Raw genomic sequence first — 26,115 nt, forward strand, 5'->3', positions numbered from 1 at the left:
ACGCAAGGCAGTACGTGGACGATGATCAAGTGGAGCCCTTAAGCCGCGTCGATGAAACATGACATCCCGTGTGCCGATCGGCTCAAAGATGCTTATATCTCGAGACGGTATAAGTATCTGTGGGTATTGAGGATGGTGCTGTTTGACGAAGAGATAAATTTTTTTTTTTTGTCTGTTGATCCAGTTTTGAAATATAGTAGTGGTGCATGCAGTGATGTCTTCACCACCCAGTCTCATATCGGACCTCCGCTGCGAGCAAGACAAGACCTACTATGAGGGCCGACGACTGGCCCGACGCCGCTACGAGCACGCGACTCTCCGCGACGGGCTGCAACGGGGCTTGTCGCTGTGGACGATTTTGGCGGGGTGGTCAAACTATCCCAACGATCAGGAGCATTTGCCAACCAGTGCTGTGACCGGTCCTCGTGCCTCCTGCTCCCAGTCTTCCCCAGCGACCAACAAACCGGGCTGCTGCTGCTGCCACTACGACGATTATTCTTGTTACCATCATCCGAACAAACTCCACCAACACGCCCAGAACCAACAACACCAGCAGAACCAGAACAATCCACCCCACCATCACCACCACCCAAAACATCCCCCACAGCATCACTCCATACGGCGGAGAGACACCCCGAACCACGCCCCGCACAACCACAACTACAACCACAACCCATCCTCCCACCACCATCAACAAAACAACAACACACAATCCCATCCAACGGAGAAGGATAATCTCCTCCTCACCCTCACCATCCAACCTCCCTTCCTCGTCCCGGACAGCTCCTACTACACCCGCATCTCGGATTACCGGGTCCGAAGCAGGAAGAGGCCTTGGGAAGGTGATCGCAGCTGGGATCAGGGGTGGGGGTTTCTGTGTAGGGCTTATAAGAGGCGCAGGGGTGGTGGAGGAGGTGGTGGGAGCGGTATTCGTGGTCGGGGAGAGGTTGGTCGCTGCTGGCGGGGCGGGAGGGATGGGTCTGGGGATCCCGGGGGAGCTGTGATCTTGGAGCGGGGGATGGTTTGGGAGGTGTATGGGGATGAGGATCAGGATTCTATGTATGGGCACGGGGATACAGTGTCGAGGTATGGAGATGGTGATGGAGGAGGGGGGAGGTGGCGGTATTGGGTTCCGGTTGCGGGTTCGGGTTTGAGTTCGGGGAGGAAGTAAGTAGGGGTAGGAGTTAGTGGGGTTGGGATGGAGATCAACAGGGTACAGTTTAAAACTAGATTATGATTGAGCATATTTGATTGTTGATGGACGTAGTTAGGGTCGGAGATTGTTGCTGTTGTTGCTGGTATCCAACGTCCGGGGTCTGGATTAGGGTTGTGTAGATTACTACCTAGTTATGAGTTATGCGCAATGGTGGGTGTGGCTCGTGGCCAAACCGCTCAAGCCCGCCTCCTAAACACCAACGGACACTCGTCCTGTACGTATCGTCAGTTTAGTCAACCATCGATCCTCAAAAAGTCCGCTCAAACACTCACCATCGGAAACAATGTCGCAAACACCCGGATCTCCTCCGACCTCGCCGTCGCATGATGCGTCCAATCCAGCTCCAACGCCGCCTTCCCTATCATCCCCGCCATCGACAACGGCACATATCGCCGGGCCAGACAGTCGTGCGCCCCGGCGCCAAACACCAACCAGTTCTTCGTCTTGGACTCGGCGTCCCCCGTGATCCACCGCTCCGGATCAAACACATCCGGGTTTGGATACGCCTCGGGGTCGTGCAGCGCCGGCCAGCACGAGGGGATCACCATCGACCCCTTCGGGGCGGTATAGTCGGGCGTGATGGGGAAGTCCCGCGTCGCGAGATACGGGACGAAGATCACCGGCGGCCGGTGGCGCAGCAGCTCCTTGATAACGGCATTGGTGTAGGTCAGCGCCTCCAGCATGGGCAGATCGAACGGGCGGGTGCGGTCTCCCCCGCGCGCGGCCAGGTTCTCCGCGCGCACGCGCTCGAGCACATCCGGCCGCTGCGCCAGGATCTGGAACAGCCAGGTCGTCGCGCTGCTCGACGCGTCCTGCGAGGCAAACAGGAAGGTGAACAGCGTCTCGCTGATCTCCTCGTTGGTGAACTCGCGGATCAGGTTGGTCGGCTTTTCCTCGGCCGCCACTGTCTCGCCCGCCGCCTGCCGCGCCCGGTACCGGCTCGACGCCATCATGTGCAGCACCCAGTGATCCACGATGCAGGTCGGCGGCGCCCCGCGCGCCATGTTGGCCTTGCACGCCGCCGCGCACCGCGCGAACTCGGCGTGCACCGCGTCGGCGGTGCGCTTGCCGTGCCACTGCTTCGTGAACGGGATGTACATGGTCAGCGGGATGTTGACCAGCTCCAGCGCCGCGGTGGCGAGGTAGAAGTCGTCGGCGATCTTCTGCACCGCGTCCTGCGAGATGTAGTCCCCGAAGAAGGTGCGGCAGGAGAGCGCGCAGTTGATCTCGCGGAAGTGCGTCATGAAGGGGATCGGCGCGTGGCGCTGGCTCTCGCTGGCCGCGACGAACCGCGCGAAGTAGTCCGCCAGCACCTTCTCTTGGACCGGCAGGTACGTCGCCATGGCTCTGTTGGTGAAGAGCGGCGCCAGACCCCGGCGGTATTCGGCGTGGGCTTTCCCTTGCAGGAAGACCCAGGCTTTGTGGCCCAGGATGTCTTTGGCGATCGGGACGAGGCACGGTTCTGCGTAGGTGGGCGATTTGAACACTTTGTGCGCGAGGTCGCGGTCGGAGGTGAGGACGACGAATCTGCCGTGCGGAGTTGTCAGCGGTGGCTCAGGGGGGGGGGATTCGGTGGTGAGGGGACGTACTTGTGGAAGACGGAGACGCAACTCAGAGGTCCGCTGGCCCATTGCGCGAGGTACTCATCGAACTTGGGGTGGATGGCCTGGAGGAAGGGACCCATGAGAGGGATCTTGAAGGTTGGGCCGGCGATGGAGCCTTTGCGCTTGATGTACATGACTGGGAGGAGTCAGTCGTGTGTTGATTCTATGATCTGGGTAAAGCCACGACCTTGGTCATAAAACACCACGCCTAGTATGACAGTCACGATATAGTGCCAGGCAGACCAGCCAGTTGCTGAGTATAGAGCTGGAGGCCATCGGGGTGACTGCACGAGGTGCGCTGTCGTGACGTTGAAGGGGTCTGCCATGATGTAGGCTTCGAGACAGAGAGAGCTGAGTTGACCATTGACAGGAGTGATCTCCGCGTTGCTTTATATCTGCGCCTGAAATCAAAGGAGGATGGATTTCATCATGCGATGCAATGCAAATGCCAGCCGTATATTTTGTATACATGGTCCGAATTGGGACTAGCCCCCGAAAAGACATTCGGACGCTAGTCTCTTTTGGGACTGTGTTTCATCCTCCACTCGTACCGATACGAACAACCAACTGCTTCATCCTGATCTTGACTAACCACGCTGCAGAGATTGGCGTCTCTTTTCTTCCAGCTATGACCCCTGAGACAAAAAGACAACCCCCAGATAATGACGCTTCTTGTTCATCACTCACAGCCATCTGCACTTAGCACAGACAGCAACCTGAATAAGCAAAGTCTCGGCACCGCCGGGCGACCCTTAAACTTACCGTACACAGTCTAGATTGCGTTTCCGCTTATCTCCACCAACACGCCTCAGCTGGTGGCCCCATCCAACACAACCCATCGATCTCGAACTGCGTGCTACGACAATGTCACCAACGCTTCGTCGTTCCTGCACCGCATGCTACAAGTACAAACACAGCTGCGATCTCCGCACCCCGCGCTGCTCGCGCTGCATCAAGCGCAAGGTCCAATGTGTCTACGCCAATCAACCCTTAACGGCGCCGGAGGAGACCGGATCGTCCACGTTGAGCAGCTACAGGTTCCCCGGTCTCGACCCCTTCGACTCCTACCCTCTAACTCGTCTACCCCGGGAGCGCGTGCAGCGTCTGATCCATAGCTGTACGTATCGCGTCAACTGGTGAAGGTTTCGTCACTCACTAGCTAGTTTTGCACAAAATCGCATTCCAGTACTACCCGCTGGATCTGAACGCCACTACCAATCCCTTTCTCATCTCCTGGTGGCCGTTGGCGCTGGGGGATCCCGCTCTGTTCCACGTCTCCCTGCAGACAGCGTGTCTGGATGAAGAGCTGCTAGCCCAAAAAGGATTCCAGGGCTCCGAGATCCTCATGACCGACTCGGTATCGCTCCTCCGCCGCAAGATCGAAGATCAGTCACTGGCTGTGCAGGACGGCACCATGAACTCTGTCATCACTCTAGCAGCCATCGAAGTAAGTGATGAACTTGTGTGCGATTTCGCATGCTTACAGTGCCATAGTTTGGAAAGGGCAACGTTGACATCGCGATGATGCATATCAACGGCGTCAAGAAACTAGTCACCCTGAGGGGTGGCATCAGTTCCGTAAGACAGACCAGCCCGTTGACTGCTAGAATGATCAGCTGGTAAGCCATCTTCTCTTTGGGTCCATATTGATACTTATCGACCACTAGGGTGTCGATGATTGTTACAGGCTGTCCCCAATTTGAGACTCAGGATGATGTCGGTGTCGGAGACGGTATACCTCCGATTCCTGAATGGCAGTTTGTTTCACCGATGTCCCTGCTTCCGGAAGACAAAACAACCGACTTTTTCGACATCATTGAAAACGACGTCGAGAGCTCAGTCCAAAACGTCTTCATCCGTCTCCGCAACATTTTTCAACGTGCGCGAAGTATACCATTTCCTCCAACCCACCTTCATGACCTTACCTGTTTCGTCATCCACCGACTACTCCTCTCAGCAACTGGAGACACCACAGTAACACCAATCACCGAATGCATACGCTACGCCACCATTCTCTACATGTTCATCGTCCATGGACCGACCTACTATTCACACGCCGTCGTTCTGAACACGATGGTCACACGATTTGTGCAGCAGCTCAAGCTGCTCGATCGGCAGCCCCGTGTGCACACCTCGCTTGACGTCTGGTTCGTGACGATCGGCATGGTGGCTGCTACTGGGACTGACCCTGCCCGTTACCAATGGTTCTTAGGGAGGGCCAGTATGATTGCTTCAGGAACGTTACAGCTGTGGAATATGAGTGACGCAATGGACAAAGTCAAGAGAGTCCTATGGTTTGACACACCGCAGGGAGATGCCATTTTCCGCCCGCACTGGGATGTGGTTTTCAACGATGCAGCAGACATGTTGGTACACCGGCTCGATCTGGCGGTCTGTGTCTCGTCGAGCGATGCTGATGAAGGGCTGTTACAAGCCATGCACATGCCCAATACATTGTATGAGACAACGGCACTTGAAGACTAAACGGCCTGAAGTTCGATGCACAGTCTTTCGCTTAGTACTAACCAACGGTTTCTCGGCACATGTCAAGTAAAGTGTGGAACGTCTGATGATCTCAGCTTAGTTCCATCTACACTTTCCTTCAAGCAGGGTACGATTTCTCTTGCGAGCTGAGTGGGCTATTCAGGTAACTGGTCTCCACGCCAAGCGCCAAGCTCGACCTGACGTGCAATAACCGTGTCTGCTCGTTGGGATAAGCAGTATTTGCCAAGCTTCCGCTCCGCGCCTATTTCTGGCGTCGGAACGGGGCGTGATTGGCTGTTACGCGGGTAAAAACGGATGAGAGTTTAAGGAAAAGGTGACTGAAACTGAGACTGGACAGAACGAGTGATACTGTGAAAGTGTGTGCAAGGAGAAATGCTCTCACGGAGCCACCCGTCTTCGGAACTCGGACCTCGAGAATGATTACATTATCTCCGAGATAGAAGATTCTTTTCCTCAAAGTCATTGGACAAGGGCAAGGAAAAGGAGAAATCAGCACAGACCTTTTCTGTCGTCAGCAGCATCTCGCTAAGTCGCCTTGACTAATACTGACTTCTTATGACGCGATGATTGGCTCATCGGACACCTCCGACTCGGACCTCCGACGCTAAGAGGGACCCCTCGGTCACTCGCCGTGCCGAGACCCGGTGGCAAGCCCAATAAAGATCGAACCTGGCGTCGCCTGGAATGTGAGGAAAAATATGAACCTATGTCGAACACAGAAGCTTGACGCAGCATGACGGTGGTGCCTGGAACGACCGTGTCGACGACGCAGCCCAGTGATGTGGAAAAGGCTGCCAGACCAGTATCGTCGGTCGACCCTAACCTGGTGCGATGGGAGGAGAATGACCCCCATAATCCGCAAAACTTCTCCACGGCGTACAAATGCTGGATCACCTTCCAATTAGGGATGCTGGCCCTAAGTGCCAGTCTGGGATCGAGTATCATATCTCCTGCGCAGACAGAATTAATGGAATACCTTGAGATTAGTAAGGAGGTCAGCATCCTGGCCACGTCGCTGTACATGTATGATTCATTCTCCGATCTCGTGGAATTAATAAATTAACGAAGGATAGTCTCGGTTTCGCATTCGGTCCCCTGTGTTGGGCCCCGATTTCCGAACTCTGGGGTCGTCGCTGGTCGATGCTCCCTGCTGTCTTTTGCCTCGGCTTGTTTAGCATCGGCACCGCGACCAGCAAGAACACTGCTTCTGTGCTGATTACACGGTATTTCGCCGGCTTATTCGGGTCTGCGCCCGTCAGTAATGTCTCCGCTGCACTCGGAGACATCTTCCATATGAGAGCGCGGGGGATTGCCTCGACCTCGTACGCCATTTGCGTTGTTGGTGGGCCCACGATGGGACCGATCATCGGGGCAGCGCTGGTCTCACATCCTTCTCTCGGCTGGCGCTGGACCGAATACATCGAAGCAATCTTTGTCTTCTTCGTATTCACGGTGACATTTTTCTGCCTGCCCGAAGTGTACGGCCCGGTGCTGCTGCACAAGAAGGCCGTCCGCCTCCGCAAAGAGACCGGCAACGCGGACCTCTACCACCCACACGAGCACCTCAAAGTCGACGCGCACAGCATCGTGACCAAGCACTTCTCCCGACCGTTGATCATGCTCGTGAGCGAACCAATGGTGACCGTGATCGCGTTGTATGCGTCCTTCACCTACGCCCTCCTCTACCTCACCCTCGAGGTCTTCCCGATCGTCTTCGACGACCTCCGACAATGGAAACCGGTGATCGCCACCCTCCCCTTCATCGCCCTCTTTGTGGGCGTGCTCCTTTCCTCGGCCTTCATCATCCTCGTCGGTCAACCCTACTACATCCGCATCTACGACCGAGGCGGCGGCAAGCCCGTGCCGGAGGGCCGTCTCATGCCCATGGCCGTCGGTGGGTTCCTGTTCGCGGCGGGCCTGTTCTGGTTCGGCTGGACCGCCGCCCCGAAGTACCACTGGGCGCTTCCCTGCGTGGCCGCCGGCATGTTTGGCTGCGGGTTTTGTATTATCTTCGGCCAGTGCATTAATTTCCTGGTGGATACGTACGGACCCTACGCGGCATCCGCCACGGCGTCGAATACGTTCCTGCGGAGCGTGTTGGCGGCGGCCTTTCCGTTGTTCTCGCAGCCCATGTTTCACAGTCTGGGGGTCGGGCCGGCCATGTCGATCTTGGGGGGTGTGGCCGCGGCAGCGATCCCGGTGCCGTTTTTGTTTATGGTGTATGGCAAGCGGTTGCGGGCGATGTCGCGATTTGCGCCGTTCAAGGGGTAGTCAGGGTTGTATTGTAATAGACGGATAGATTGGGGGAGTGATGATTTTATACATACGAGGGAGTTGCATCATTGAAAAGTATATAATTGCTTGTCTTCTTTATTATGCAGAGTTTCGTGCATAGCATGATGGTATACATCCACAGCACTACAATTGAGTTTTATTCTCTTCGCATACGCCAAACGAGCCTTCCTGAAACTGGAGAACATAAGATTCGTAGGTAGGATAACGGTGGTAGGATTGACGGTGTTGAGAGGGATTCACTGGCTTCTCAGCGAATTGAGGCCAGTGCCATTTTTCATCAGATAAGCGCAAGTCCCACCCATTAACTTACTAGTAGTTAACTTAATTTGCAAAACAACCCCCTTCCTGCTCCATTCTTCTAACCACCATGATCAGATCACTTGAGTCAGGATCATAACCACACTCCGAGTCACACTCATCGAGAAGATTTTGAATCTTGACCCAGTCCAATATTTCCCAGTCAATCAGTAACGACCCTCTGACTGCCATCTGCTGGGCGGCCTGTGTGGCCATGTTGACGTGGTCGAGCTACTGCTCGCTCATGCCGCAGAGTGTCTCCCCAACTGCGACCAGCCGGATGATCTTCCAACAGCGGAAACCGATCCAACCGCAGCCGATGCATCGGAAGACCGTTACTCGCCAGTGTCGTCGCCTCTTGTCGTACCACAGAGATACAAATGCTGAGTGACCGTGGGACTCAATCTCTCGGATCATCTGGGTTGTCAACACCTCCTTCCCCGAACCACTCGCGGCTGCCTCGCCGTCTTCAACTTCCTCGTTGACACGGGACTTCTATAAGTTACTCATCCGATAGTCGCCGGTTGTTGGACCCTGATGGCGAGCAGGCACTTGAAGTCGCCGTCTCGACCGGCAAGTCGAGATCTTTTAGTGGCTGTTAAATTAAGGCTTGCAGATCGTTCCGAGCGCCCCTTCGCCGCCCACGGTGCAGAACCGCCAGCCAGAAACTACACTATGACAATAATGACTTGCTATGGCCTTCTTCTGAGTTCTGTGCGACTGCTGGCAAGCAATTTGAAAACCACATATATTGTCAAACACACCTGCCACCTAGCCAGATGTATGTCCTCTCTGTGAGTCATCATGATAGCACCCTAACCCACACTATCATCCTCTCCCTCGAGTTTGGTATAGATACAAAGACGCGGTGAACGCGCGATGTACGAACACGTATCGCATTGCCAAGAACTGTAGGTTGGTGAGGGCTTGGGATTGCTGGTTACCTTATCATTGAGGAGATTTCAGGGGGAAGAGACTGGGTCTTGCAGTGGTATACTCTTTCGAGTCAACGCGTGTGTATCTCTTTCGCCTGGCAGAGCAATAGCAGGGTTATACATTCGATCATGTACGACGCTCTACAGCACAGAGAAGAGGGCTACCGAAGGGAACAAGTCGCCACTAAACAAGTAATGAACTTTTCATTAATTCTAAGCAACGTTTCATGCAAGAGTATGAAACAAGGGTATCACGCCATCAGCAATCCCTCCAACTCAGGCTCTACCATCCAAACGCCTCCTCGAAATACTCGACGTCACGGAACCCGCCCTTCATCACCCAGTAAACCGCCATCCGACACGCATCCGCCATCTCGGCCGGACCGCACATCAACACCGCCAAGCGGGAGACACTCGCCCGCGCCTCTTCCGCCGTGGCCTGGACAGTGGCCGGGATATCCGGACGGCCATAGAACAGCTCCAGACCGAGATGCTCGACCTTTATAGGTTGCGACTCCTGGCTCGACGAATCCTGCATAACCGGCCCGACTTCCTTCGACTCTGTGTCCACGGCCTGGATTGGCGGGGCGGCGGAGGAGGCGAATTCCTCGTCCGCAACTACAGTGGTCGTCGCGCCCATACTGCGCTTATCAGTGCAGTAAAGCGTCGTTTGGATGTCCGGGCACTCCAGCGCAGTGGCCAGATCGGTACAGCAGATCTCATCGAACATCTGTCTCTGACGGCTGGACCAGACGAGGTGGATCCTCGTGGTGCGGGTCTTGGCTGGTGCGGCCAGGCGGGAAACGTGGTCGAGGATGTACGGAACCGCCGCGGCGATACCGGTGCCTCCGACAATCAGAAGGAGAGTGTCGAAGGTGTGCAAGGGCGCCTGGTGGCCGTAGGGCCCCTCCAGAAGCAAGCGTGGTGTGATCGCCAGGGCGCCCGTGTCGGCCCACCGGCACCGGTCGCGGAGACGGCGGGTCCAGCCGTCATAGGGACGGATGTAGAAGGTGAGTTTGGGCTCGGGACCAGACAGATTGTAGCACCCCAGGGTGAAAGGGTGGTTCTCCCAGCCGCGGAGGGTGCTGGGTTGGTAGAGGTAGTAGTGCTGGCCGGACGCTGGGGTGAGGCCCTTGGCTGCGGGGGTCATTTCGATGCGGATCAGATCGCTGGCGGGGCTGTAGGTTACGGTGGAGGAGGTGGTTTTGACGAAGCCTTTGCCGGCCCAAACGCTCCAATTGCAGTAGATCACGCGGAGGTAGCGGACTGCGCGGTCGAAGCCCCAAATGGCGACCATGGGCCAGAGGTAGAAGTTGTGGGCGGTTCCGTTCAAGCTGGTGTGGCTGGTTGTTGTTCATAACGAAAGCTACCGGAAGGCCAATCGAGGAAGCTTACCGGAATAGAGCGTAGATGGTCAGAATGGCCAGTAGAACGTGGATGATCAAGAAGGTCTCATAGAATCTCCGGCGGAGCCATGTGCCGGACTGGAAGAGCATAACGCACATTACTACTGTAGCCTGGGACATGTTAATCTTATTATCGCGAATTCCGCGCGGACGAAAACATACCACAACGCCCATGTAGAAGTAGTTCTGCTTCAGTGCAGTATGATATCTGCCTTCTGTCATGCCAATCTGTTAGCTCGATTGCGAAATCACATCAGGACAAACTACCGACCGTAGACCTGGAAAACAACTGTGTAGTTGATTGAATGGACCACCGCCAGAATAGTGCAGGCCCGGGCAACATGGCGGTGGAAGATGTTGAAGGACTGAACATTGAAGTCTGTAGCCCAGAGGAAGATGTTGTTGCGTCCACCGAAGAGCCAAAGGAAAGGAAGACACGCGTAGGACAGAATTCCAGTACGACCAGACAAGTATTGCCAATTTTGCTGCGAGAGACTCGGCGTCCTGTATCTTCTTAGACATTCTTCTGATATCCATGAAGTGGTGGACCTACTGGATGTTCCCTTTGAAACTCTGGTAGTCGACGCATGATAGAATAACACACACAGCCCACCAACCAAAGACGATTAGAAGATCCAATCGCTTCGGGATAGTATGGAACCATTTGAGCTGCTGGTGGTTGGTCAAGCCCGGGGCGAAACTGGCCGGAATGACGAGGTACGTCCGAAGAAAGTGAGTAACAGCTGGCACAGGGGCGCAAGATGAACGACCAGCTGCGTAGAAGCCGCTCTTCTCAGAAACCCCTGACTTGCGAGTGTAGAGCTGAGCCCGCATGGTTTTCCAGGCCTTGACGATCATGCCGAGAACAAGAATACCAGCCCAGTAGCCCATGAGACCCCAACCATACCGGATGTCTTTGCTGTGTGCATAGTCGTGTGTGACCTATTATTCTCAGGTCAGTGAGTCAATCATCAATCCCCCAGAGAGACGTACGTAAGACTTGTAAGCCCGCTTGTAGTACGAATGGCTGAGCAAGACTGGACTCTCAATGGTGCCGGTTGTGGTTGTGCTGTTGGTCTCTGGGTCGATGATCGGCAAAGAGGCTATGTAAGAGTCGGTGGTGTTGGCGATAATATCAGTCATGCTGATGAGACTGACGCTGTTTTGTTCACACAATGTTTGCCAGTAAGGGATCGCGGCTTCCAGTTGCTTCTGGTTGCACCACGACTTTGCACTGGCGTACAACGACATGACACCTACTGGACTGGTGCAACCACCGGTGGACGAACTGCCATGGTGACCACGCTTGGCCATTTTGGCTATTCTCTTTGCAAATCCCCGTTTTGAAGAGCCATGTAGTATGCTGACAACGGTACTGGAAGAGCTCGAGGAGTCAGACGAGGTGGAGTTAGTTGAGCCTGAGCCTGAGCTGGTCGTAGTAGCTCCTAGATATGCATACGAGCTCAAAGATTCGTAAACAGCATAGAAGCAGTAGTCCGCAAGCTCAGGAGCAGACATAGTGAACCCTTCCCCAAGGACGGGAACACCCGTCCAGGCGAGGATCAAGAGAAGGGTAATTGGCACTCTCATCTTGCGTGCTGATGCACGAGGGACTCACGGACTGACAACATCTTGGGGTTTTGGCTTACTTTTACACCCCAGGAGAGATTCCACTTCTATGCCGATGCGCCTGCCATCTAGACCTTTGCATCCATTGTATGCGTGGCAATTGGTGGGATATGTGTAGCGCTGTGGAAAACATCCTTTGGAGAATATAGCCGACGGAGGCCTCAAGAAGAAACGAATCAATGGTGGCGGCCTTTCCACTGCCTCTCTCGTATTGGCCCCATAAGTGGCGTTTAAGAGGTCTCTTCCTTGGTGACAAACCTCCTAATTGTGCGAACACCATCGAGATTTCTGTTTGTTGTCTAGGACAGAATCTCAACATCCACAAGGCGCCACTACAATATGGGAAGCAAGGCTTGATTCATAATTCGGAGGGTGGGATAATCAATCAATCTGATAAGATCCACTTCGAAGCATTCAGGCACCCATCACTGGGCAGGAACCCTTGGGACGACGTATACAAGGTCTTGGCAGAGATGGTCCCGAAATACTGGGCGGCCCACTTTTTTCGGTTGCTTGAATTTTTCAGGCCCCATCTTCGCAAGGTACGTGTTCCTTTCGGGAGATGCCCTCACGGTTTCAGGAAACAGGTTCATGTACCCATCAGATGACTGAGAGGCTGCTTAGATGTCTCCGACTATTGCTGCTGCGTTGAGTCATGGTTTGTAAGTATGCAGTTTGTGGACCGATTCCGGCAGGCTGAGTTCGAAAGAAATGGTAGGTTGGTGGACTCTGAAGCACTTGCAGCCGGAGATAAGTTTTCAGGGGTAAGCAAGTCTCATGTGGAGCGCCTTTTCATGTAGCTAGTCACAACCAGCGGTCTTCTTCTATCATGCTACTTCTGCCAAGACCTGCAAGTCAGCGGGATTCCGAGCCAAGGACGGAAGATTGCTACTGTATCCCTGCGTACGCCTGCGCATCTTATTGATTGGTGCCGGCTTCACCGATTGGACGATGTCGGAGAATTAAGATCAGGAATCAGTTATTACCCGTTAAGCGGAGAATGTACCCCTCGACGCAATCTAGCGCGGTCCAACAAATGCAAGCTGACGGTCCGAGACGATGAAGAAAAGCTGTCCGTCACGTGGCTGATTTTAACGCTTTGCAGGGCTGATCTGTCACTGATAAATCCATTGTTCTTGAACATCTATCGACTGCGCGTCAGGGAAGATGGTTGGCGGGAGATTGAGTGCCTGGGTGCCTGACTATTCCACTCGGCCTCGATATCCTGTTTAGGCAACGTCTCAACTCTCATCAGGCTCCAAAAGGCGCATCTTTCCAACCATCCTTGTGTTATACTGGTAAGCAAGCGCAACCTGATCTTCCCTCCAGAAGATACAATGCATCGAATTTGCATCCTCACTCTCATCTCTGCTGTAGGCACTGCCACCTCCCTCGCCGCTCGCCGCATCCCACCCCCCGCCCGAATCTATCCAGATTGCCAACTACATCTTCAATGCCATCCACGCTTTGATGGGACAATGGGGCTCAGCACTAAACCGACGAAGGTGCGCCAGGTGATGCGGGCCAGGTACAATGGTCTTGGTGGCGGCCGGGTTCTGTTGAACTACAATCATTTTGTCACGGCCTATAACTACTCCCTGGATCTGTTTCCGGACAATCATTAAGCTCCACGTCTGAGCCACCTGCCGTGGGCAGGTCTAGAGCCCATCCGTCAGAACCTGACAAGCCTCGTCATGACGCACGACGTCGATGACCGACAGAGTAACTGGCAGGCCGTCACTGACATGTTCATTGCGAAGTACAGCCACCTGATGCGTGTTCTGGCATCGGGTCACCACCACTGGTTCGGACTGCTCTCTCCGGATGCAGACGTCACGCGGATCTGGGATACATTTGTTGACTACGATGAAAGAAGTGTGGATGCAGAGATGGAGAGATGCGCAACACAATTCATTCTCCTCAATGCTGCAGATGATTCACAGGCACACCGTGCAGTGGATACTGTTAGCAGTCAAGTTTGCACTAGCTTTGTGAAGGTCATGAAGGCTGATGAAGTACGATGTTGTGGTTGACATCTTGTGGTCTGTGAAGAACTATCTGAATTGGACAGTGTGGAAGGAGTGTCACGGTTGCCATGATGATGAGTTCTGCCAGATCCCGATCTGGCGCTAGGGGTGGTGGGACGACTTTGACCACCCACATTGTCACAAGTTAGACTCTGCGTAGTACCAGGGCCCTAATGACTGCTGGAGACCTGTCTGGAGATGAGAGTAATGTGTCTTTTGCATGTGTAAGCGTTGGGCAATATATTCAGTGTATTGTGGGATTGTGTTCTTACTTGGAATCATGCTGCAGAGATTCACGCACTCTAAGCTGACCTATAGAAAACCAAGGCGCTGAAGACATTTTCATGCCCAAAGTATCTGAGAGATGGTATTGCGATTCTCTCCAATTGGCCGTAAATCATATTGACACATTGACCACAAAGTTTAATACTCATCCGACTCCTCCCCATCATCTTCCTCGCCTCCCTCCTCATCCTCCCACTCACCATCCTCGTCGTCAAACTCATCATCATAGTCATCATAAACCGGGAAATCGTCATCATCCTCATCATCGGATCCCACCAGCATCTGCAAGTACATCTCCTGCAACAGGTCGCGAAACGCCTGCTCATGGCCCTCCGTCAATGCCAGTCGCTCGCGCAGGGGCTTCTTGGGCGCCCATTTAGTCGGATCCATCAGCTCCTCCTCGGTATCAAACAGCGTATCCGCCAGGGTATTCGCGAAGAACCCCATCAGCAGAGTACTGACACCCAACACATACTCGGTCGAGCACGACCATCCGGTCTCGTCGCGGGCGAGTCTCGTCGCCAGCCCAGCCACGTCTTTGGTACGGAGCAATTCACCAAAGTCGCTCTCGGGGAGGTTCGCGACAACGGCGCCCTGAGCGCCCTCGGCGGAGTGCCGGATGAGCGCCCGCGCCTCGTCCCAGTCGACCGTGTGGCGATCGCAGAGCAGCATCAAGAGAAGAGAAGTGGGACATTCGTTGTGACGGTTCTGGCCAGCGAGGACCTGGGAGAATGCCTCGGCCTCGGCTTCAAGCCGGCCGTGGAACGGGGTCCAGAAGGCTGTGTGCCAGGGGTCTTCGACTTTCGACGAGGGGTGGTTGCCGGCTTCCTCGCGGATACCGGTCGGCAAGTACTTCAAGTACCGGGAGACGGTCCAGACGCTGTAGAGGTTGTCGAGCTCCTCGCCCAGCTTGACCTTCGTGGCGAGGTCGAAGGAGAGGTTGACGGGGCTGCCAGCCGATGGTTCGAGAGACTGCTCGTACTGCAGCATGCGCATGGCGGCGTTGAGGTTGCCGGGATCCTCAAGAAGAGCCTCACATGCTTGCTGGTAGGTGTCTAGGAGCTCAGCTCCCTCGGCGGACAGTTGCAGGGCCGGGTGGTGCTGCAGGGCCTCGGCGTAGCTGAGGCGCTCCTTCAGGCCTTTTTTATTGGAGGTGGAGAGCTCCTTGTAGGGCGAGGGAGGGGCAAGGTAGCGAAGGGGGTTCATTTTGACTTAATTATATTCCTGTTTATGTTCGACCTCCGGGCTTGTGGCTATTTTGGGGTGGAAAAAAGCGAAGCAAAAAAGGATCTGTCGGTCACCCGCGTGCACGGACCAAAGGTCCACCGTTTCAGGAACTGGTGGGTTGAACCGAACATTCATGGCAGCAGATTGTCCTGAATGGCGACAATTTTGTACAAAGTCGGTGAAGGAGGATGTGGTATCCTGGTATGGTCCCAAATTCGAAATTCCACTTGGTCAATGCCACTCTCCGGAGGACTCTTCTGGCAAATTTGCACCAATGCCCTTTCAAGTTCCCCTTTGGAGCTTCTCTGGTGTTTTCACTCGGACACTTCGATGTCCTCGTCCTCTTCTGACCACTCCTCTTCCTCTCTAAACCAAAGAAGATGTCTATCCCTATCAGGATCCTCAACATGCATCGCCGGCGTTATTGTTTGATCCACTCCCTGGATGTCTCTCAATGTAGTAGAGACTTGATCGCTCTTCAAAGCTCTCAGAGAAGCCACTTGATTATCGTGATTCTTATTCCGCCCACTCTCATAACCTCTAATGAGCAGAGACTCCAGGCTGGGCGGCAAGCGGCCGGCGAGCTCGCATCCCTTATCTCTCGCGGAGTTCACCCCTCTTGCCATGTACAACAAGAAATTGATATCCACAGCCAAGAGCTTCAGGGCCGAGAAGTCCTTCAACGAGCCAGACTGCTCCCATATCCAGGCCGGCACGGCCACATTGTCCTCGCTATCGGATAAATCCTCATCTCCCCAAAAGAAGGGCTCCTGGTCCCTCCGTTCTTCCAGATTCTCATCCACGTCGTCTTCTACTACAGCCGACCATTGAGAATCCTGTTCTGCGGCATTCAAGTCAAGAATCTCTAATGTAGCTCGGTGAATCAATAGGGCCTGGCAAATGGTACGATAGTCGTTCAATGTCGCGATAGGATCCCGACCGGTCGCTCTGCCCCCGATGGAGTAGCGAAATTCCCGCAGTTGCTTGCAAGAGCATATAAGTCTTGCCAGGTCCAGGTCTCCAATCAACGAGTGATGTATATGGATGCGGGAGATATGCGATGAGGCAAAAGGGAACCCGCGTCTCCCATCCACGTCAGCTTCCAGTGCGTCTGTACAGATTGATTCGATGGACGGCAGGCGGTGAAAGAGGGTCATAAAACCAAACAAGTCCATAGGATAATAGAACCGATCCTCGTACCAATATACTTCCTCTCTCTCGTTGATCATATACACATTGCGAAGTTTCGTCAAGAGTTTCGGTCTTCCGGGGGCCGGGAAATCGTCGTTGTTATTAATCTGATACAGGAACCAATACAAAGGGAGTGTAGCAGGTTCGGTCTCAAGGGCGTCGTCGTACCAGTGCATCGCATCCGCGGTGGGATACGGCTGGGTGAGAGCCATGGACACTACATCCGGTGACACTGATATGAGAAGTGCTGTCAGTGTCTGCGCGAGGAAGGGCTCGTCCACCTCAAAGAGTCTTGATTCAGTCAGAACAAAAGCCAGATCTATCGCAGCTCTGGCAAGGAATCTTCTACTGACCGGCCTGGTTGATGCCCCTCTTTCTCCACTCTTTCGACAACTCGGAAGATCTGGGTAAACACTTTGACCAGACGTTTAACATCTGCACTGCGAAACCCTGCTTGTTCAATTGCCGCTCGGACTACCGGCATGTCTAGCTCGTTCAGAAAATTCTTAGGCTTGTATTGGGAGTAGCATCGCGCCAAAGGCTCGAAGTACTCAATGTGACGCACATAACGACCCAAAAGTGGCTGTTTTAGAATCTCGACCAGGAGCACGAAGGCGTGCCCGAGGTGTTTTGTACTGTTAGTGACTCGGATGCGGTGATATCTCTTGCGGGTCTTCATATCGGTGATTGAATAAAGTCGCCGGCATTGTATCGCCAAGGCCGCAAGATCCGCATTGGATGACAAAAGAGAAACAATCTGCAGCAAAACTTCGGTCGGGAGACACAAGAGGTGAGCCATTGGTGACTGCTACGTCGGCTCCAGCGTGCTGGGGAGTAAGAGTCTGTCAATCTCGTTCGTATGTACAAGAAAGCAACCGTAAAGTGGTCACTTCGCGATCTTAATAGTATCTGACGCGACTCGGGATCCTAGGCAGCAAAGTGCGGGACCAGGCGTCAGCGGCAACAGCAGCGCGGGCCTCTGCGCCCGAAAGAGATACTCACATATGAGACTCTAGGAACAGTATATTGCTATAAATGCAGTGGCTTGATGAGCGAATAGCTTAGACTATTCACTTGAAAGTTGTTGTGTGGTGAAGATGCCAGGGGGAAAAGGTTGGGGAGATACACGGCGGGGAAGATTCACTAAAGACTAAAAGGGATAAGCGCCTCGCGCCTCTATAATATTTTCGACTCCGGAGTATGAAAGCCCACCCCACCTTCAATAGTGTAGTCTCAAGCCACTGCAACAGGATTCTACAGGAACCCTGTCAGAACACATCTCGCACCACCTGCCTATCCATCAATCCGAAAGGGAATCGAAGAGTTCCAGCAACCACCATCAAGCCAGTCGCCCGTCACGTTCCGCACGGGAACATCCTTGCCGAACTCCAAAATAACACCGCCATTAGGCGCACTCCCATTGAAGGCAGTCCAGCCTACAGTGGTGTTGATTGTGGATGCATCCTTGAGGTACGCCAAAAAGAAATCCTGCATCGTCTCGGAGGTCTGGACCTCGAGCTCGGTAATATTACCCACATCCAGCATGTAAGTGCCGAAAATCATGAAAAGGTCAGTCCAATGGAATGCACCGAGCCAGGGAACAGGGCTGATGTTGCTGAAGTTGCCTAGAATAGGTCAAGTCTCAGTATCTAGTCTCTACTAGGTAGCGAAAATCATCCACTCACCAGCCCAGTAGTAGCGGTAGGTGTCAAGACCAATGGATGCCCGAAGCTCCGAGTCGGAACGTGCAAGGCAATCAGCGATTCCTTCCTCGTAGCTAACGTATGTGCTGTTCTGATCAGGGAACTCCCGGGCTGTATCAGATCGAATCGAAGGGCCCGGCGCAACCTTTCCTTGAAGGTATCGCTCGGTCTCATTCGAGAAAATGTATCTCTCGTCAGCTAGAGAGGATTTGTAAGCCCACGCGCCTCAAACGACAAGGATCGACCCACGGATATAATTTGTGAAAGCAATCGAGGGAGTAGCGTTATAGCGGTTGATGTATTCTTCAATCTGCACCCAGGAGATCTGGCGCATACACTCGAGCTCCGCTTCATAGTCGTCCCCGTAATTGCACCCGAGTCCCTTAGCGACAATGTCAAAATCCTGGTACACGTCACCGGCTGTGGCGAGATCGAGGGTGGCCGAAGCGCCCTGCGAAATGACACCGAACTTGGCAGCGAGAGGCTCATCCGGGAACGCGAGAGTGTACAGGTGCGTTAGGATTCCGCCCTGAGATTGACCCCACAGCTATCTTCACATTAGAAAAATGCAGTACCCCAGACGGGAATTATTCTCACCATGATATTCTCAGCATCGCCACCGAAAGCTTCGATGTTCTCATAGGCCCATTCAACCGCAGCCCGGACATCTAGCAGGGTCAATGAGGTCTCATTCAACGCTCTAGATTTGGGATCTACGAGACATGTCAGTATGAAAAGAATGGGAAAGTGAGACTACAAACGAACTTCCGAAAATATTCGACCGATAGTTAATTGTGATGACGATGTGCTCCTGCGAACGTGAGACCCAGTGTGCCGGTAGCTGAGAGGGAATATCAATCGCTCCGGTGACGCCGCCACCGCCCGTTACAAATAATGCAACTGGAAGCTTAGAAGTGCGATTGGCTGAGGCAGGTGTCCAGATTGCCATGGACAAACAATCTTCTGCTGATGCCCAAGCCGTGGATCCTTGGTCGAGTTTCTCACCAATGTTGACCAGGAGGTTTGGGGGTTCGTACGTGTTCCAGATACTGGCTGGTGCAGTCACGTACTGAGGACAAGCTGCCAGAATGAGTACTTGAACGTACAGTTCTTTCGGTTCAAGAGAGTTTTACCTGGGCCATAGAAAGTGGAATCAATTCGTTTGTTGGACCTCTTCGGCTTCTGAGGAGGCATCCACCGCAGGTCTCCCACGGGAGGCTATATCTCAAGCAGACATTCAGGTTCAGAGGTGCACTTGTCAGTTCTTGGAAAGACAGTCAACTGACCTCTGCATACGGAACACGAAGGAATTGGCGAACATTGGGATAGGTGTCATTCAGCATGCCAATGAAGGTTCCGGTGTGTGTCTCGACGGTCAGGTTGGACCAGTTCGACAAGGTGCGTGGGGCTTCCCATGTCAGATTGGCATAGTAGGGATCTTCCGCCTTGGCTGAGGCGAGAGCAGCCAAGCTTAGGACGAGACTAGAATACCGCATGACGCTTGAAGAACTTGAGAGCGCAACGATCTATTAGATGCAGTCGATAAGTACTGCAAGGCGACTGATCCCCAAAGCGAAGACGGTTCTTTATAAGTTGACCTCATGGATCTCATGATCATTGATGTCAATCGATTCCCAGGACAAAATCTTGATTCTGACCAGTTGTACAAGGTAGGTGTTGCGGATAGCGTCAATTGCCGGCTGTGTGGGGTTGCGGAGGGCGGAGTTGAGCCGCGGGGATTATTAGCCTTACCTCGAATGGGCAACCAAAGCCGCATCTCGCTGTAAAAATCGGCTTGAGGAACTGGAAAGAGTAAGTTTTACGAACAAGAATGATTCATGGGGCCCCCAAACCCTGAAATGTTATACTCATTTGGTCCCTTGCTCGGGTTGATGGCATGATGGCAGGGAAAGAGATTATCCGCTTCAAGGACAAGACCCGGTTTGTCGGACATGATCTACTACATTCCGAGGGCCAATGTTGATTTAGGATCGGTTCAAGATCGAAACCTCGTCACCGTCTAATGCATTGATCGAATGTGGTCGCTTGACGGCGCACTACTTCTGGTCTGGTTGCTAAACAACACCGCTCCTGGCCTTTCTCTACTCTTGCTTCATTCCAGTTGAATGATAAGAGCTGTTGTAGAACTATACCAATCCCATCTCCTGCCTCTTTAATTCAATGATGGATAAAGAATCTTGCCAGGGTCCTTCTCGATACTGAATGTATGAGACTAGCACAGCTCCACTGATTGTCTTTTCTCCCAGTCAGTATTGCAACACACTGGTTGAAGACTTCAGATATACCTCCTCAAGGCATTCTCAAGCGAGGGGGGCTAGAGACAAATACCTTGCAAGTTCGAAGTGCGTATCCTTGAAGCACAATTTGATGGTGCAAATCATTAACTCATATATACAGACAAGCAGATCTGAGGATCACCCGCAGAGATGGAGGACCTGACCAAGAAATAGCAGACCAATTTCACCGGACTCAACTTCCTGTGAAAAAAACGTGGCCGTCCGTAAGCTTCACGAAGAAATCCTCCGCAGCCTGCCACTGAACACGCTCTACGTTGGGCTTCACCTCCGAGACGACCCGCCTAATTTCAACGACTTCCAATGGGGTCTCTATTTTCATGACAACTCGAACGGTGAAATGAAATACCATGTGACAACCATCTCCAGCGATAGCACGTCATGGACACCGGATTTTGTCAGGGACCGGCGGTGTCTTTAGATCCAACTTTCTGTGTGTTGTCAATTGAATTAGGTCGCTCTAGTGGATCCCACCATTATACAATGGCCACCTGATTGAGATACCTGGGATTACTTGCCGCGTTTGGGTGCTCGCTATTTTGCGGAAGCTTATCGAGCGCGGTACTGTGCAGTGCCCCAGTGTCGGTGCACTTGAGGCAGAGTGATTTGCCGTAGGCAATCAGTACGTGGCCAATGCTTCCGGCAATCACCAGCCACGTCCACACGTCCAATTGTAGGTGTGTTGCTCAAATGTGGGATGGATTGATTCACATGGAAAATTCTGCTCTACAAGTCGTTCAGATGGTCAAGCTGTGCTTGCTTCAACTTTTACTCCGTAAATTTCTAAATGGTGATTGTAATCTTTACCTAGTACATCAACTACGTAGTACTAGTCTATCAAAATCGTCAGCCTCTATGGTTGTTCGTATATAATCTAGAAGTGTCAAGAAGATCGTGTACCTTCATTAAATATGAGCTTTACGTGTACATAGGCAGAGCCACAGCCGCAACTCCCGCTCGTAAAGTCTCAATACCGACCAAGTTCGTAGAAGCAATAGCTAATCACGTCAACTTGTACAGAGCACGGCCATGTTCCAGTCTTCGGAGTACTCATATCCTCCAATCATGATCCAGGAAAGCACTTTTCATCACCAGCTCGCCCTGCCAAACCGCATAGCCGTGAGATATTCCCAATACTCCGGATACCAGCCGCCAGACCCCCCGTCGAGAATGCCAGATAGATGACGGTTTTCAGTCACGATGATGCCACGCATAATGAGGATGCAGAATTAATTTCACGAATTGAGGTTGCCATGATTATGGCTCTGTGAGTTGAGCGTTGTGGTGGTGGTGAATGTTCTTGTTGTTCTTGTAGATCGGATGGAGTCCCTGGTAATCGTCGGCCACTCTAGACCCTCCTTCCGTTCTGCTGCTGCTGACCGCTATTTCCATCTTTCATTCATCAGGAATTACCTTCGGGTGTTCCCAGAACAGCTAGTCTTATGTGGGGGCAGCTGCGCCGACCAGCCCCAATCCTCTCTATTCGCTACGAATAGTAGAATTTACGTGCTCTGGACGGCATAAAGATATTTTCATGACATTGGCTGACACCACAAGATGTCTTATGCAGAGTCATGCATCCCTCACAATAACAAGTTGTACCAAAGTTGAGCCGTGCATCATTTATATCGCCATCATATCAGTTATATTCACTTACTACATCTTGAAAATCCTAATTTCTTGACAATTTAACTCCAAGAGAGCTGCCGCAAACAACATTTAGAGGTGATATGTCAAGGATTAGTTCTATGCCCTCACCTAAGCTCCAACAACAGCATAACCTTCACGCACGATCACTCTACACACCTTCAAGTATGCTCATGCATTAATTAATACTTTCTAATCTCCTCACCTATCGCAATCTTTTATAAGTACAATTCGCGAATGCCTTACGGATCTTGAACTCTTAGTACCCGCGCCTCTGGTAATTGACATGTCATATAGGAGGCGTGGTTAGGACTAGAACTATTCTCTCGATCTTTGCTAGCAGTCGAACGTCAGAAGCTGGTGGCAAATGGTTAAAAATTCCTCGAACTGCGTTATAAGCCATTATTTTCAAGGGTATTTGCAGTTATGTTTAGAGCATTGGTCCTCCCCAGAGTAAGCATCTAATCTGAAGACCTGAAGTGTAGATTGATGCGGAGTTCCCGACGAAATATGATCTATCGGGAAAAAGGTTCAACTTCCGACCGTCGAAGCTTCAGGACGGGTTGGAACTCGCCGGTTGAACCTCCGGTCCGGGGCAGTCTCGGGGAATTTTCAGGGGTCCAACTTTCGGCGAGTCGGGGCGGGTTTTTGTCCGGGTTCAACCCGCTCGGAAAACCCCGAATGAGTTGAACCCCGAGGGTGCGCGGCAAGCTCGTTCAATTTCGCTTTCGTAAGATCCAGAGTAGGCCAAATCATACCTTGAAACAGAGTTTATAAGGCTTCTGACTTGGAATGTTCGAATTCGATGATCCAAGTATAATTCATGACTCGTGGCTTCGTTCTGTGGATCTTTGCTTTTGATCGGTCACATTACATGATCCATATTTCATTGGTCTTAACATGTCATGAGATGTCTATACATCAGTACCGGAGTGCCATTGGCAATTCGACTTATTTATTGGCAGAGGCTGACATGTTCACACTCTTGGCAGCTCCAAACGGCGAAAGCGGACTTGCATTGCCACTCAGCACGGATGCAAGGCGGTATCCCATGGTCGTTCCGATACATTGTAGCCCCTTTTGACAAAGAGAGACCTGCTCATCTGTGGAGTAGGGAGAAGTAGACACCAGCCACATTGGCCAGAGCAATGTCGAGCTATTCGCTAACTTGCTATGTGAATGGAGTTGAAATGCGCCCGTGACCGGGTTGATCTGACCCAGATTGGAATTTATAGTCGAGCAGATTAAATCTGTTAGATCCTCAATGCGACCTTCGAAGTCAATGTCATAAAATGGTGCGTGACCATGTGGACCCTCGTCTGATGATTCATCTTCGCTGTCAGGATCTCTTTTAAACCGGCATGGGGGGACGTCAATTAGCATTTCCTTCAGATCATCAAGTTTATCACAGCATGCTATGACTTGAACGTAGAACACGATTTGAGTTGCTTGTACGACGGCAAGAAAGCACGTGGACCACCGGTCGCACGGGTTCTGCTGCGCTCTGAAAGGGCTATCTTGCGGGCTGCTATCGAGGTATTGACGTCTCCAGTGACTGGGTATTCGTTCGTTCCAGGTGTCAATCTCATCCAGGATGCAATGTGCCCGCCACAGGATAGAGTGGAGTGATTTTATTAGCTTTGCATCGTGTCTCAGAGATGCCCGTGTTCGTTGCGCGGACTGACAGAATTCGGATATTTTCCCCGTGATGATGCCCGAGCGATAAACAAAGTCCGGCTCATAGATCATGTTGATCGACGAGGGTAAGGAAGCGTACTGGTATTGGTTGTTGGCTACAGCCTGGATTTGCTAGTACTATGTCAATATCGCAACGTGATTGGTACCAGGCTCCATTGTGACTTACGGTTTGAGTAAAGGCCCAGCCGAAGAGATCACGTCCATACTTGCTAGTCTGCGGCGGCCTCCCTCGGAGTTGCATCAGAGAATAGATACCGGGGATGTGAGGGTTTATGGCGTCGTTGCGATCACCGCTCATATCCTGAAGATGGTTATTGGACTGTCAAGGGTAGTTGACTCAATCCACATACAAGAAACATGCTCAAGAAGAGTGCCGCTGCAAAGACCTCATCTTTCATATAAGCCCCTTCAATACTGAGTGCAGTGATAAGGGATGTCAAGGCCATTCCGTAGTGCCGACGCGCATTAGCATGCAGCTCTCCACGTCGGGATGCATTATGCAGGGACAGATATGAGACGCTGAGCACGGCATGCTTCAAGCAAGGATCATTCCCTTTCTCGCGCAGCAAGTCTGGGAGGAATGCGAGATGACCTTCGCATGGAGATCTTTGGGCGTGAAGGACATGCTGATCGTAAAAGTAGCCGAGGGACTGGGACTCCCAGCAAGGGGCAAGAGTGGGTAATAATGGTCCCGGCGCTGCGGGGGTCAGGGCAGTGGAGCATAATGATAATTTGGATCCCTTAGAGCCTACGGCATCAGTTGGAGCTTCGCTCCTATGCTCTCGGCTGGAGTTAGCTGAACTGTGCGTCTTGTTCCCCGAAGTGGTTTGTGTCGATTTGGGCTTGTAGGCTCGAAATGCAAAAGCAGCAGGATAGCCTGTACAATATCTGTTATGTGCTACACAACGGCGACACGCGGGTTTTTCGCCGTCGCACTATGAGATAACTTATCAGCAACAGACGCATAAACTCTTCCATCTGTGCTCAGGATAAGTACCTTGACCTTCCGCTTACGGCATACAAAGCAGCCGGTGCTCAGCCTTCCCGGAAAAACCATGAACGCATATGTCGGTACGCGCAGTGCGTGGACTCATAAGACGTTAGGCAGACATCGATAAGACCAATTAGCTCGGAATGTGGCAGAGGAAAATGATTGCAAGACTGGTGATGATGATGTTGAGATTGGAAGATTCGGGGCCGGCCCGACAGGCGGCGGACTTTAACAAAGAGGGGGTGAAACGCCTGCTCCACCCGGTATCGGCCATAAACCGGAGGCTCGGCCCTCTCCACCAAACTTGGCAGGGCCTCGCAAGCTGCCCCCAAAATCAGACTAGAAGAGTCTTGGCTCACCCGGTCATCTCGCAGGAGTATCCACTCCACCTCGATAGAGCAACCATCAGAATCGAGCACAGCGCCTACCAGCTCATGGTATCTCAGTGCTTTACCTCCGAATAAAAGGAAAAATCCTCTTCGGCAACTGGAACGGCTCCCAAGAATGCAAGTGACTGTTTGATAGTGTTGAGTATCTGGCTGCGGAATTTGAGCGCGCCGGGTTCCTATGCCTTATCGCAGAAAAGAAAGTTCGCAGTCTAGCATTCAAGTGATCTATGACACTGATTTGAAAAATCAAGGAAGTAGTACTAGGATATCCTTGAACAAGAATGGAGTCTGCAAGTTTCACCTCGCTTCAATGTCAGGTGACCATCCGTGTTGCTACTTTCGACGAGGTGGAAGCATCTTCAACCTCAGCACCTACGGAGTACAGCATACCGAGAGTTGCGATAACATCCAGGCTGAGGCCTCAATCGCAGACACTCGATGGCTTTGGCTCATGACACATACCGGTAAGTTCACTGCTCAGCTTTACGTCAGGCTCTAATTCCTTGAAATGATGTTGATTGTTCATTTGTTCCCAGCGGCCCACGAGAAACCGGGTACTATCCTCTGTCAATCACCTCTCAGGGCACTGCCAAAATTTACACCTCCTCTTCTGGCATCAAACTCCCTGTTCAGGATATATATCGAGTGAAGAGAAGAAAATGGAGTGAGCCCATGCCTTGTGCTAGAGTCGTCCTGCGGTTCGACAATGGCGCACTCAAAAGCACCATCCAAAAATGGCGTCCAAGTAGCAAGCT

At 52.5% G+C, this 26,115-nt stretch overlaps 11 protein-coding genes across 11 annotated transcripts; 5 read left to right on the plus strand and 6 right to left on the minus strand.

Moving 5' to 3' along the window:
- Positions 1-214: 214 nt before the first annotated feature.
- Positions 215-1,171, plus strand: BP01DRAFT_363001 (uncharacterized protein; the record flags this gene model as incomplete). Its single annotated transcript, XM_025576245.1, has 1 exon — positions 215-1,171. One exon carries the CDS (start codon positions 215-217, stop codon positions 1,169-1,171), a length of 957 nt encoding a protein of 318 aa, XP_025434505.1.
- A 70-nt stretch (positions 1,172-1,241) lies between these two features.
- BP01DRAFT_334018 (cytochrome P450) lies at positions 1,242-3,170 on the minus strand. The gene is made up of 4 exons (XM_025573142.1): positions 3,008-3,170; positions 2,806-2,956; positions 1,489-2,743; positions 1,242-1,428 (listed from the first exon to the last, which is right to left on the minus strand). Exons 1-4 carry the CDS (start codon positions 3,144-3,146, stop codon positions 1,393-1,395), a joined length of 1,581 nt encoding a protein of 526 aa, XP_025434506.1. The 5' UTR covers positions 3,147-3,170; the 3' UTR covers positions 1,242-1,392.
- A 514-nt stretch (positions 3,171-3,684) lies between these two features.
- BP01DRAFT_379710 (Zn(II)2Cys6 transcription factor) lies at positions 3,685-5,304 on the plus strand (the record flags this gene model as incomplete). The annotated part of the gene is made up of 4 exons (XM_025577166.1): positions 3,685-3,937; positions 3,984-4,267; positions 4,315-4,439; positions 4,488-5,304. The coding sequence occupies 4 exons, from the start codon at positions 3,685-3,687 to the stop codon at positions 5,302-5,304; spliced, it is 1,479 nt and encodes a 492-aa protein (XP_025434507.1).
- Positions 5,305-6,058: 754 nt separating this feature from the next.
- BP01DRAFT_363004 (MFS transporter) lies at positions 6,059-7,596 on the plus strand (the record flags this gene model as incomplete). The annotated part of the gene is made up of 2 exons (XM_025576246.1): positions 6,059-6,348; positions 6,399-7,596. 2 exons carry the CDS (start codon positions 6,059-6,061, stop codon positions 7,594-7,596), a joined length of 1,488 nt encoding a protein of 495 aa, XP_025434508.1.
- Positions 7,597-9,135: 1,539 nt separating this feature from the next.
- BP01DRAFT_334027 (ferric reductase family protein) lies at positions 9,136-11,848 on the minus strand (the record flags this gene model as incomplete). The annotated part of the gene is made up of 6 exons (XM_025573143.1): positions 9,136-10,195; positions 10,248-10,369; positions 10,421-10,473; positions 10,530-10,762; positions 10,812-11,200; positions 11,252-11,848. The coding sequence occupies 6 exons, from the start codon at positions 11,846-11,848 to the stop codon at positions 9,136-9,138; spliced, it is 2,454 nt and encodes an 817-aa protein (XP_025434509.1).
- A 1,733-nt stretch (positions 11,849-13,581) lies between these two features.
- BP01DRAFT_363006 (uncharacterized protein) lies at positions 13,582-14,063 on the plus strand (the record flags this gene model as incomplete). Its single annotated transcript, XM_025576247.1, has 2 exons — positions 13,582-13,902; positions 13,959-14,063. The coding sequence occupies 2 exons, from the start codon at positions 13,582-13,584 to the stop codon at positions 14,061-14,063; spliced, it is 426 nt and encodes a 141-aa protein (XP_025434510.1).
- Positions 14,064-14,099: 36 nt separating this feature from the next.
- BP01DRAFT_150855 (uncharacterized protein) lies at positions 14,100-15,605 on the minus strand. The gene is made up of 2 exons (XM_025570630.1): positions 14,187-15,605; positions 14,100-14,127 (listed from the first exon to the last, which is right to left on the minus strand). The coding sequence occupies exon 1, from the start codon at positions 15,403-15,405 to the stop codon at positions 14,338-14,340; it is 1,068 nt and encodes a 355-aa protein (XP_025434511.1). The 5' UTR covers positions 15,406-15,605; the 3' UTR covers positions 14,100-14,127; positions 14,187-14,337.
- Positions 15,606-15,740: 135 nt separating this feature from the next.
- On the minus strand, positions 15,741-17,416 carry BP01DRAFT_379715 (uncharacterized protein; the record flags this gene model as incomplete). Its single annotated transcript, XM_025577167.1, has 2 exons — positions 15,741-16,908; positions 16,971-17,416. 2 exons carry the CDS (start codon positions 17,414-17,416, stop codon positions 15,741-15,743), a joined length of 1,614 nt encoding a protein of 537 aa, XP_025434512.1.
- A 318-nt stretch (positions 17,417-17,734) lies between these two features.
- BP01DRAFT_334032 (alpha/beta-hydrolase) lies at positions 17,735-20,021 on the minus strand. The gene is made up of 7 exons (XM_025573144.1): positions 19,607-20,021; positions 19,454-19,538; positions 19,086-19,400; positions 18,918-19,033; positions 18,570-18,867; positions 18,303-18,518; positions 17,735-18,242 (listed from the first exon to the last, which is right to left on the minus strand). The coding sequence occupies exons 1-7, from the start codon at positions 19,814-19,816 to the stop codon at positions 17,911-17,913; spliced, it is 1,572 nt and encodes a 523-aa protein (XP_025434513.1). The 5' UTR covers positions 19,817-20,021; the 3' UTR covers positions 17,735-17,910.
- Positions 20,012-21,312, plus strand: BP01DRAFT_413650 (uncharacterized protein; the record flags this gene model as incomplete). Its single annotated transcript, XM_025579009.1, has 5 exons — positions 20,012-20,261; positions 20,795-20,970; positions 21,005-21,075; positions 21,136-21,220; positions 21,251-21,312. Exons 1-5 carry the CDS (start codon positions 20,218-20,220, stop codon positions 21,310-21,312), a joined length of 438 nt encoding a protein of 145 aa, XP_025434514.1. The 5' UTR covers positions 20,012-20,217.
- A 1,921-nt stretch (positions 21,313-23,233) lies between these two features.
- BP01DRAFT_371492 (Zn(II)2Cys6 transcription factor) lies at positions 23,234-25,037 on the minus strand (the record flags this gene model as incomplete). The annotated part of the gene is made up of 4 exons (XM_025576669.1): positions 23,234-24,091; positions 24,147-24,281; positions 24,331-24,915; positions 24,978-25,037. 4 exons carry the CDS (start codon positions 25,035-25,037, stop codon positions 23,234-23,236), a joined length of 1,638 nt encoding a protein of 545 aa, XP_025434515.1.
- Between the last annotated feature and the right edge of the window lie 1,078 nt (positions 25,038-26,115).

Source organism: Aspergillus saccharolyticus (genome assembly GCF_003184585.1).
Source record: "Aspergillus saccharolyticus JOP 1030-1 unplaced genomic scaffold BP01scaffold_4, whole genome shotgun sequence".
NCBI classification, from domain to species: domain Eukaryota; kingdom Fungi; phylum Ascomycota; class Eurotiomycetes; order Eurotiales; family Aspergillaceae; genus Aspergillus; species Aspergillus saccharolyticus.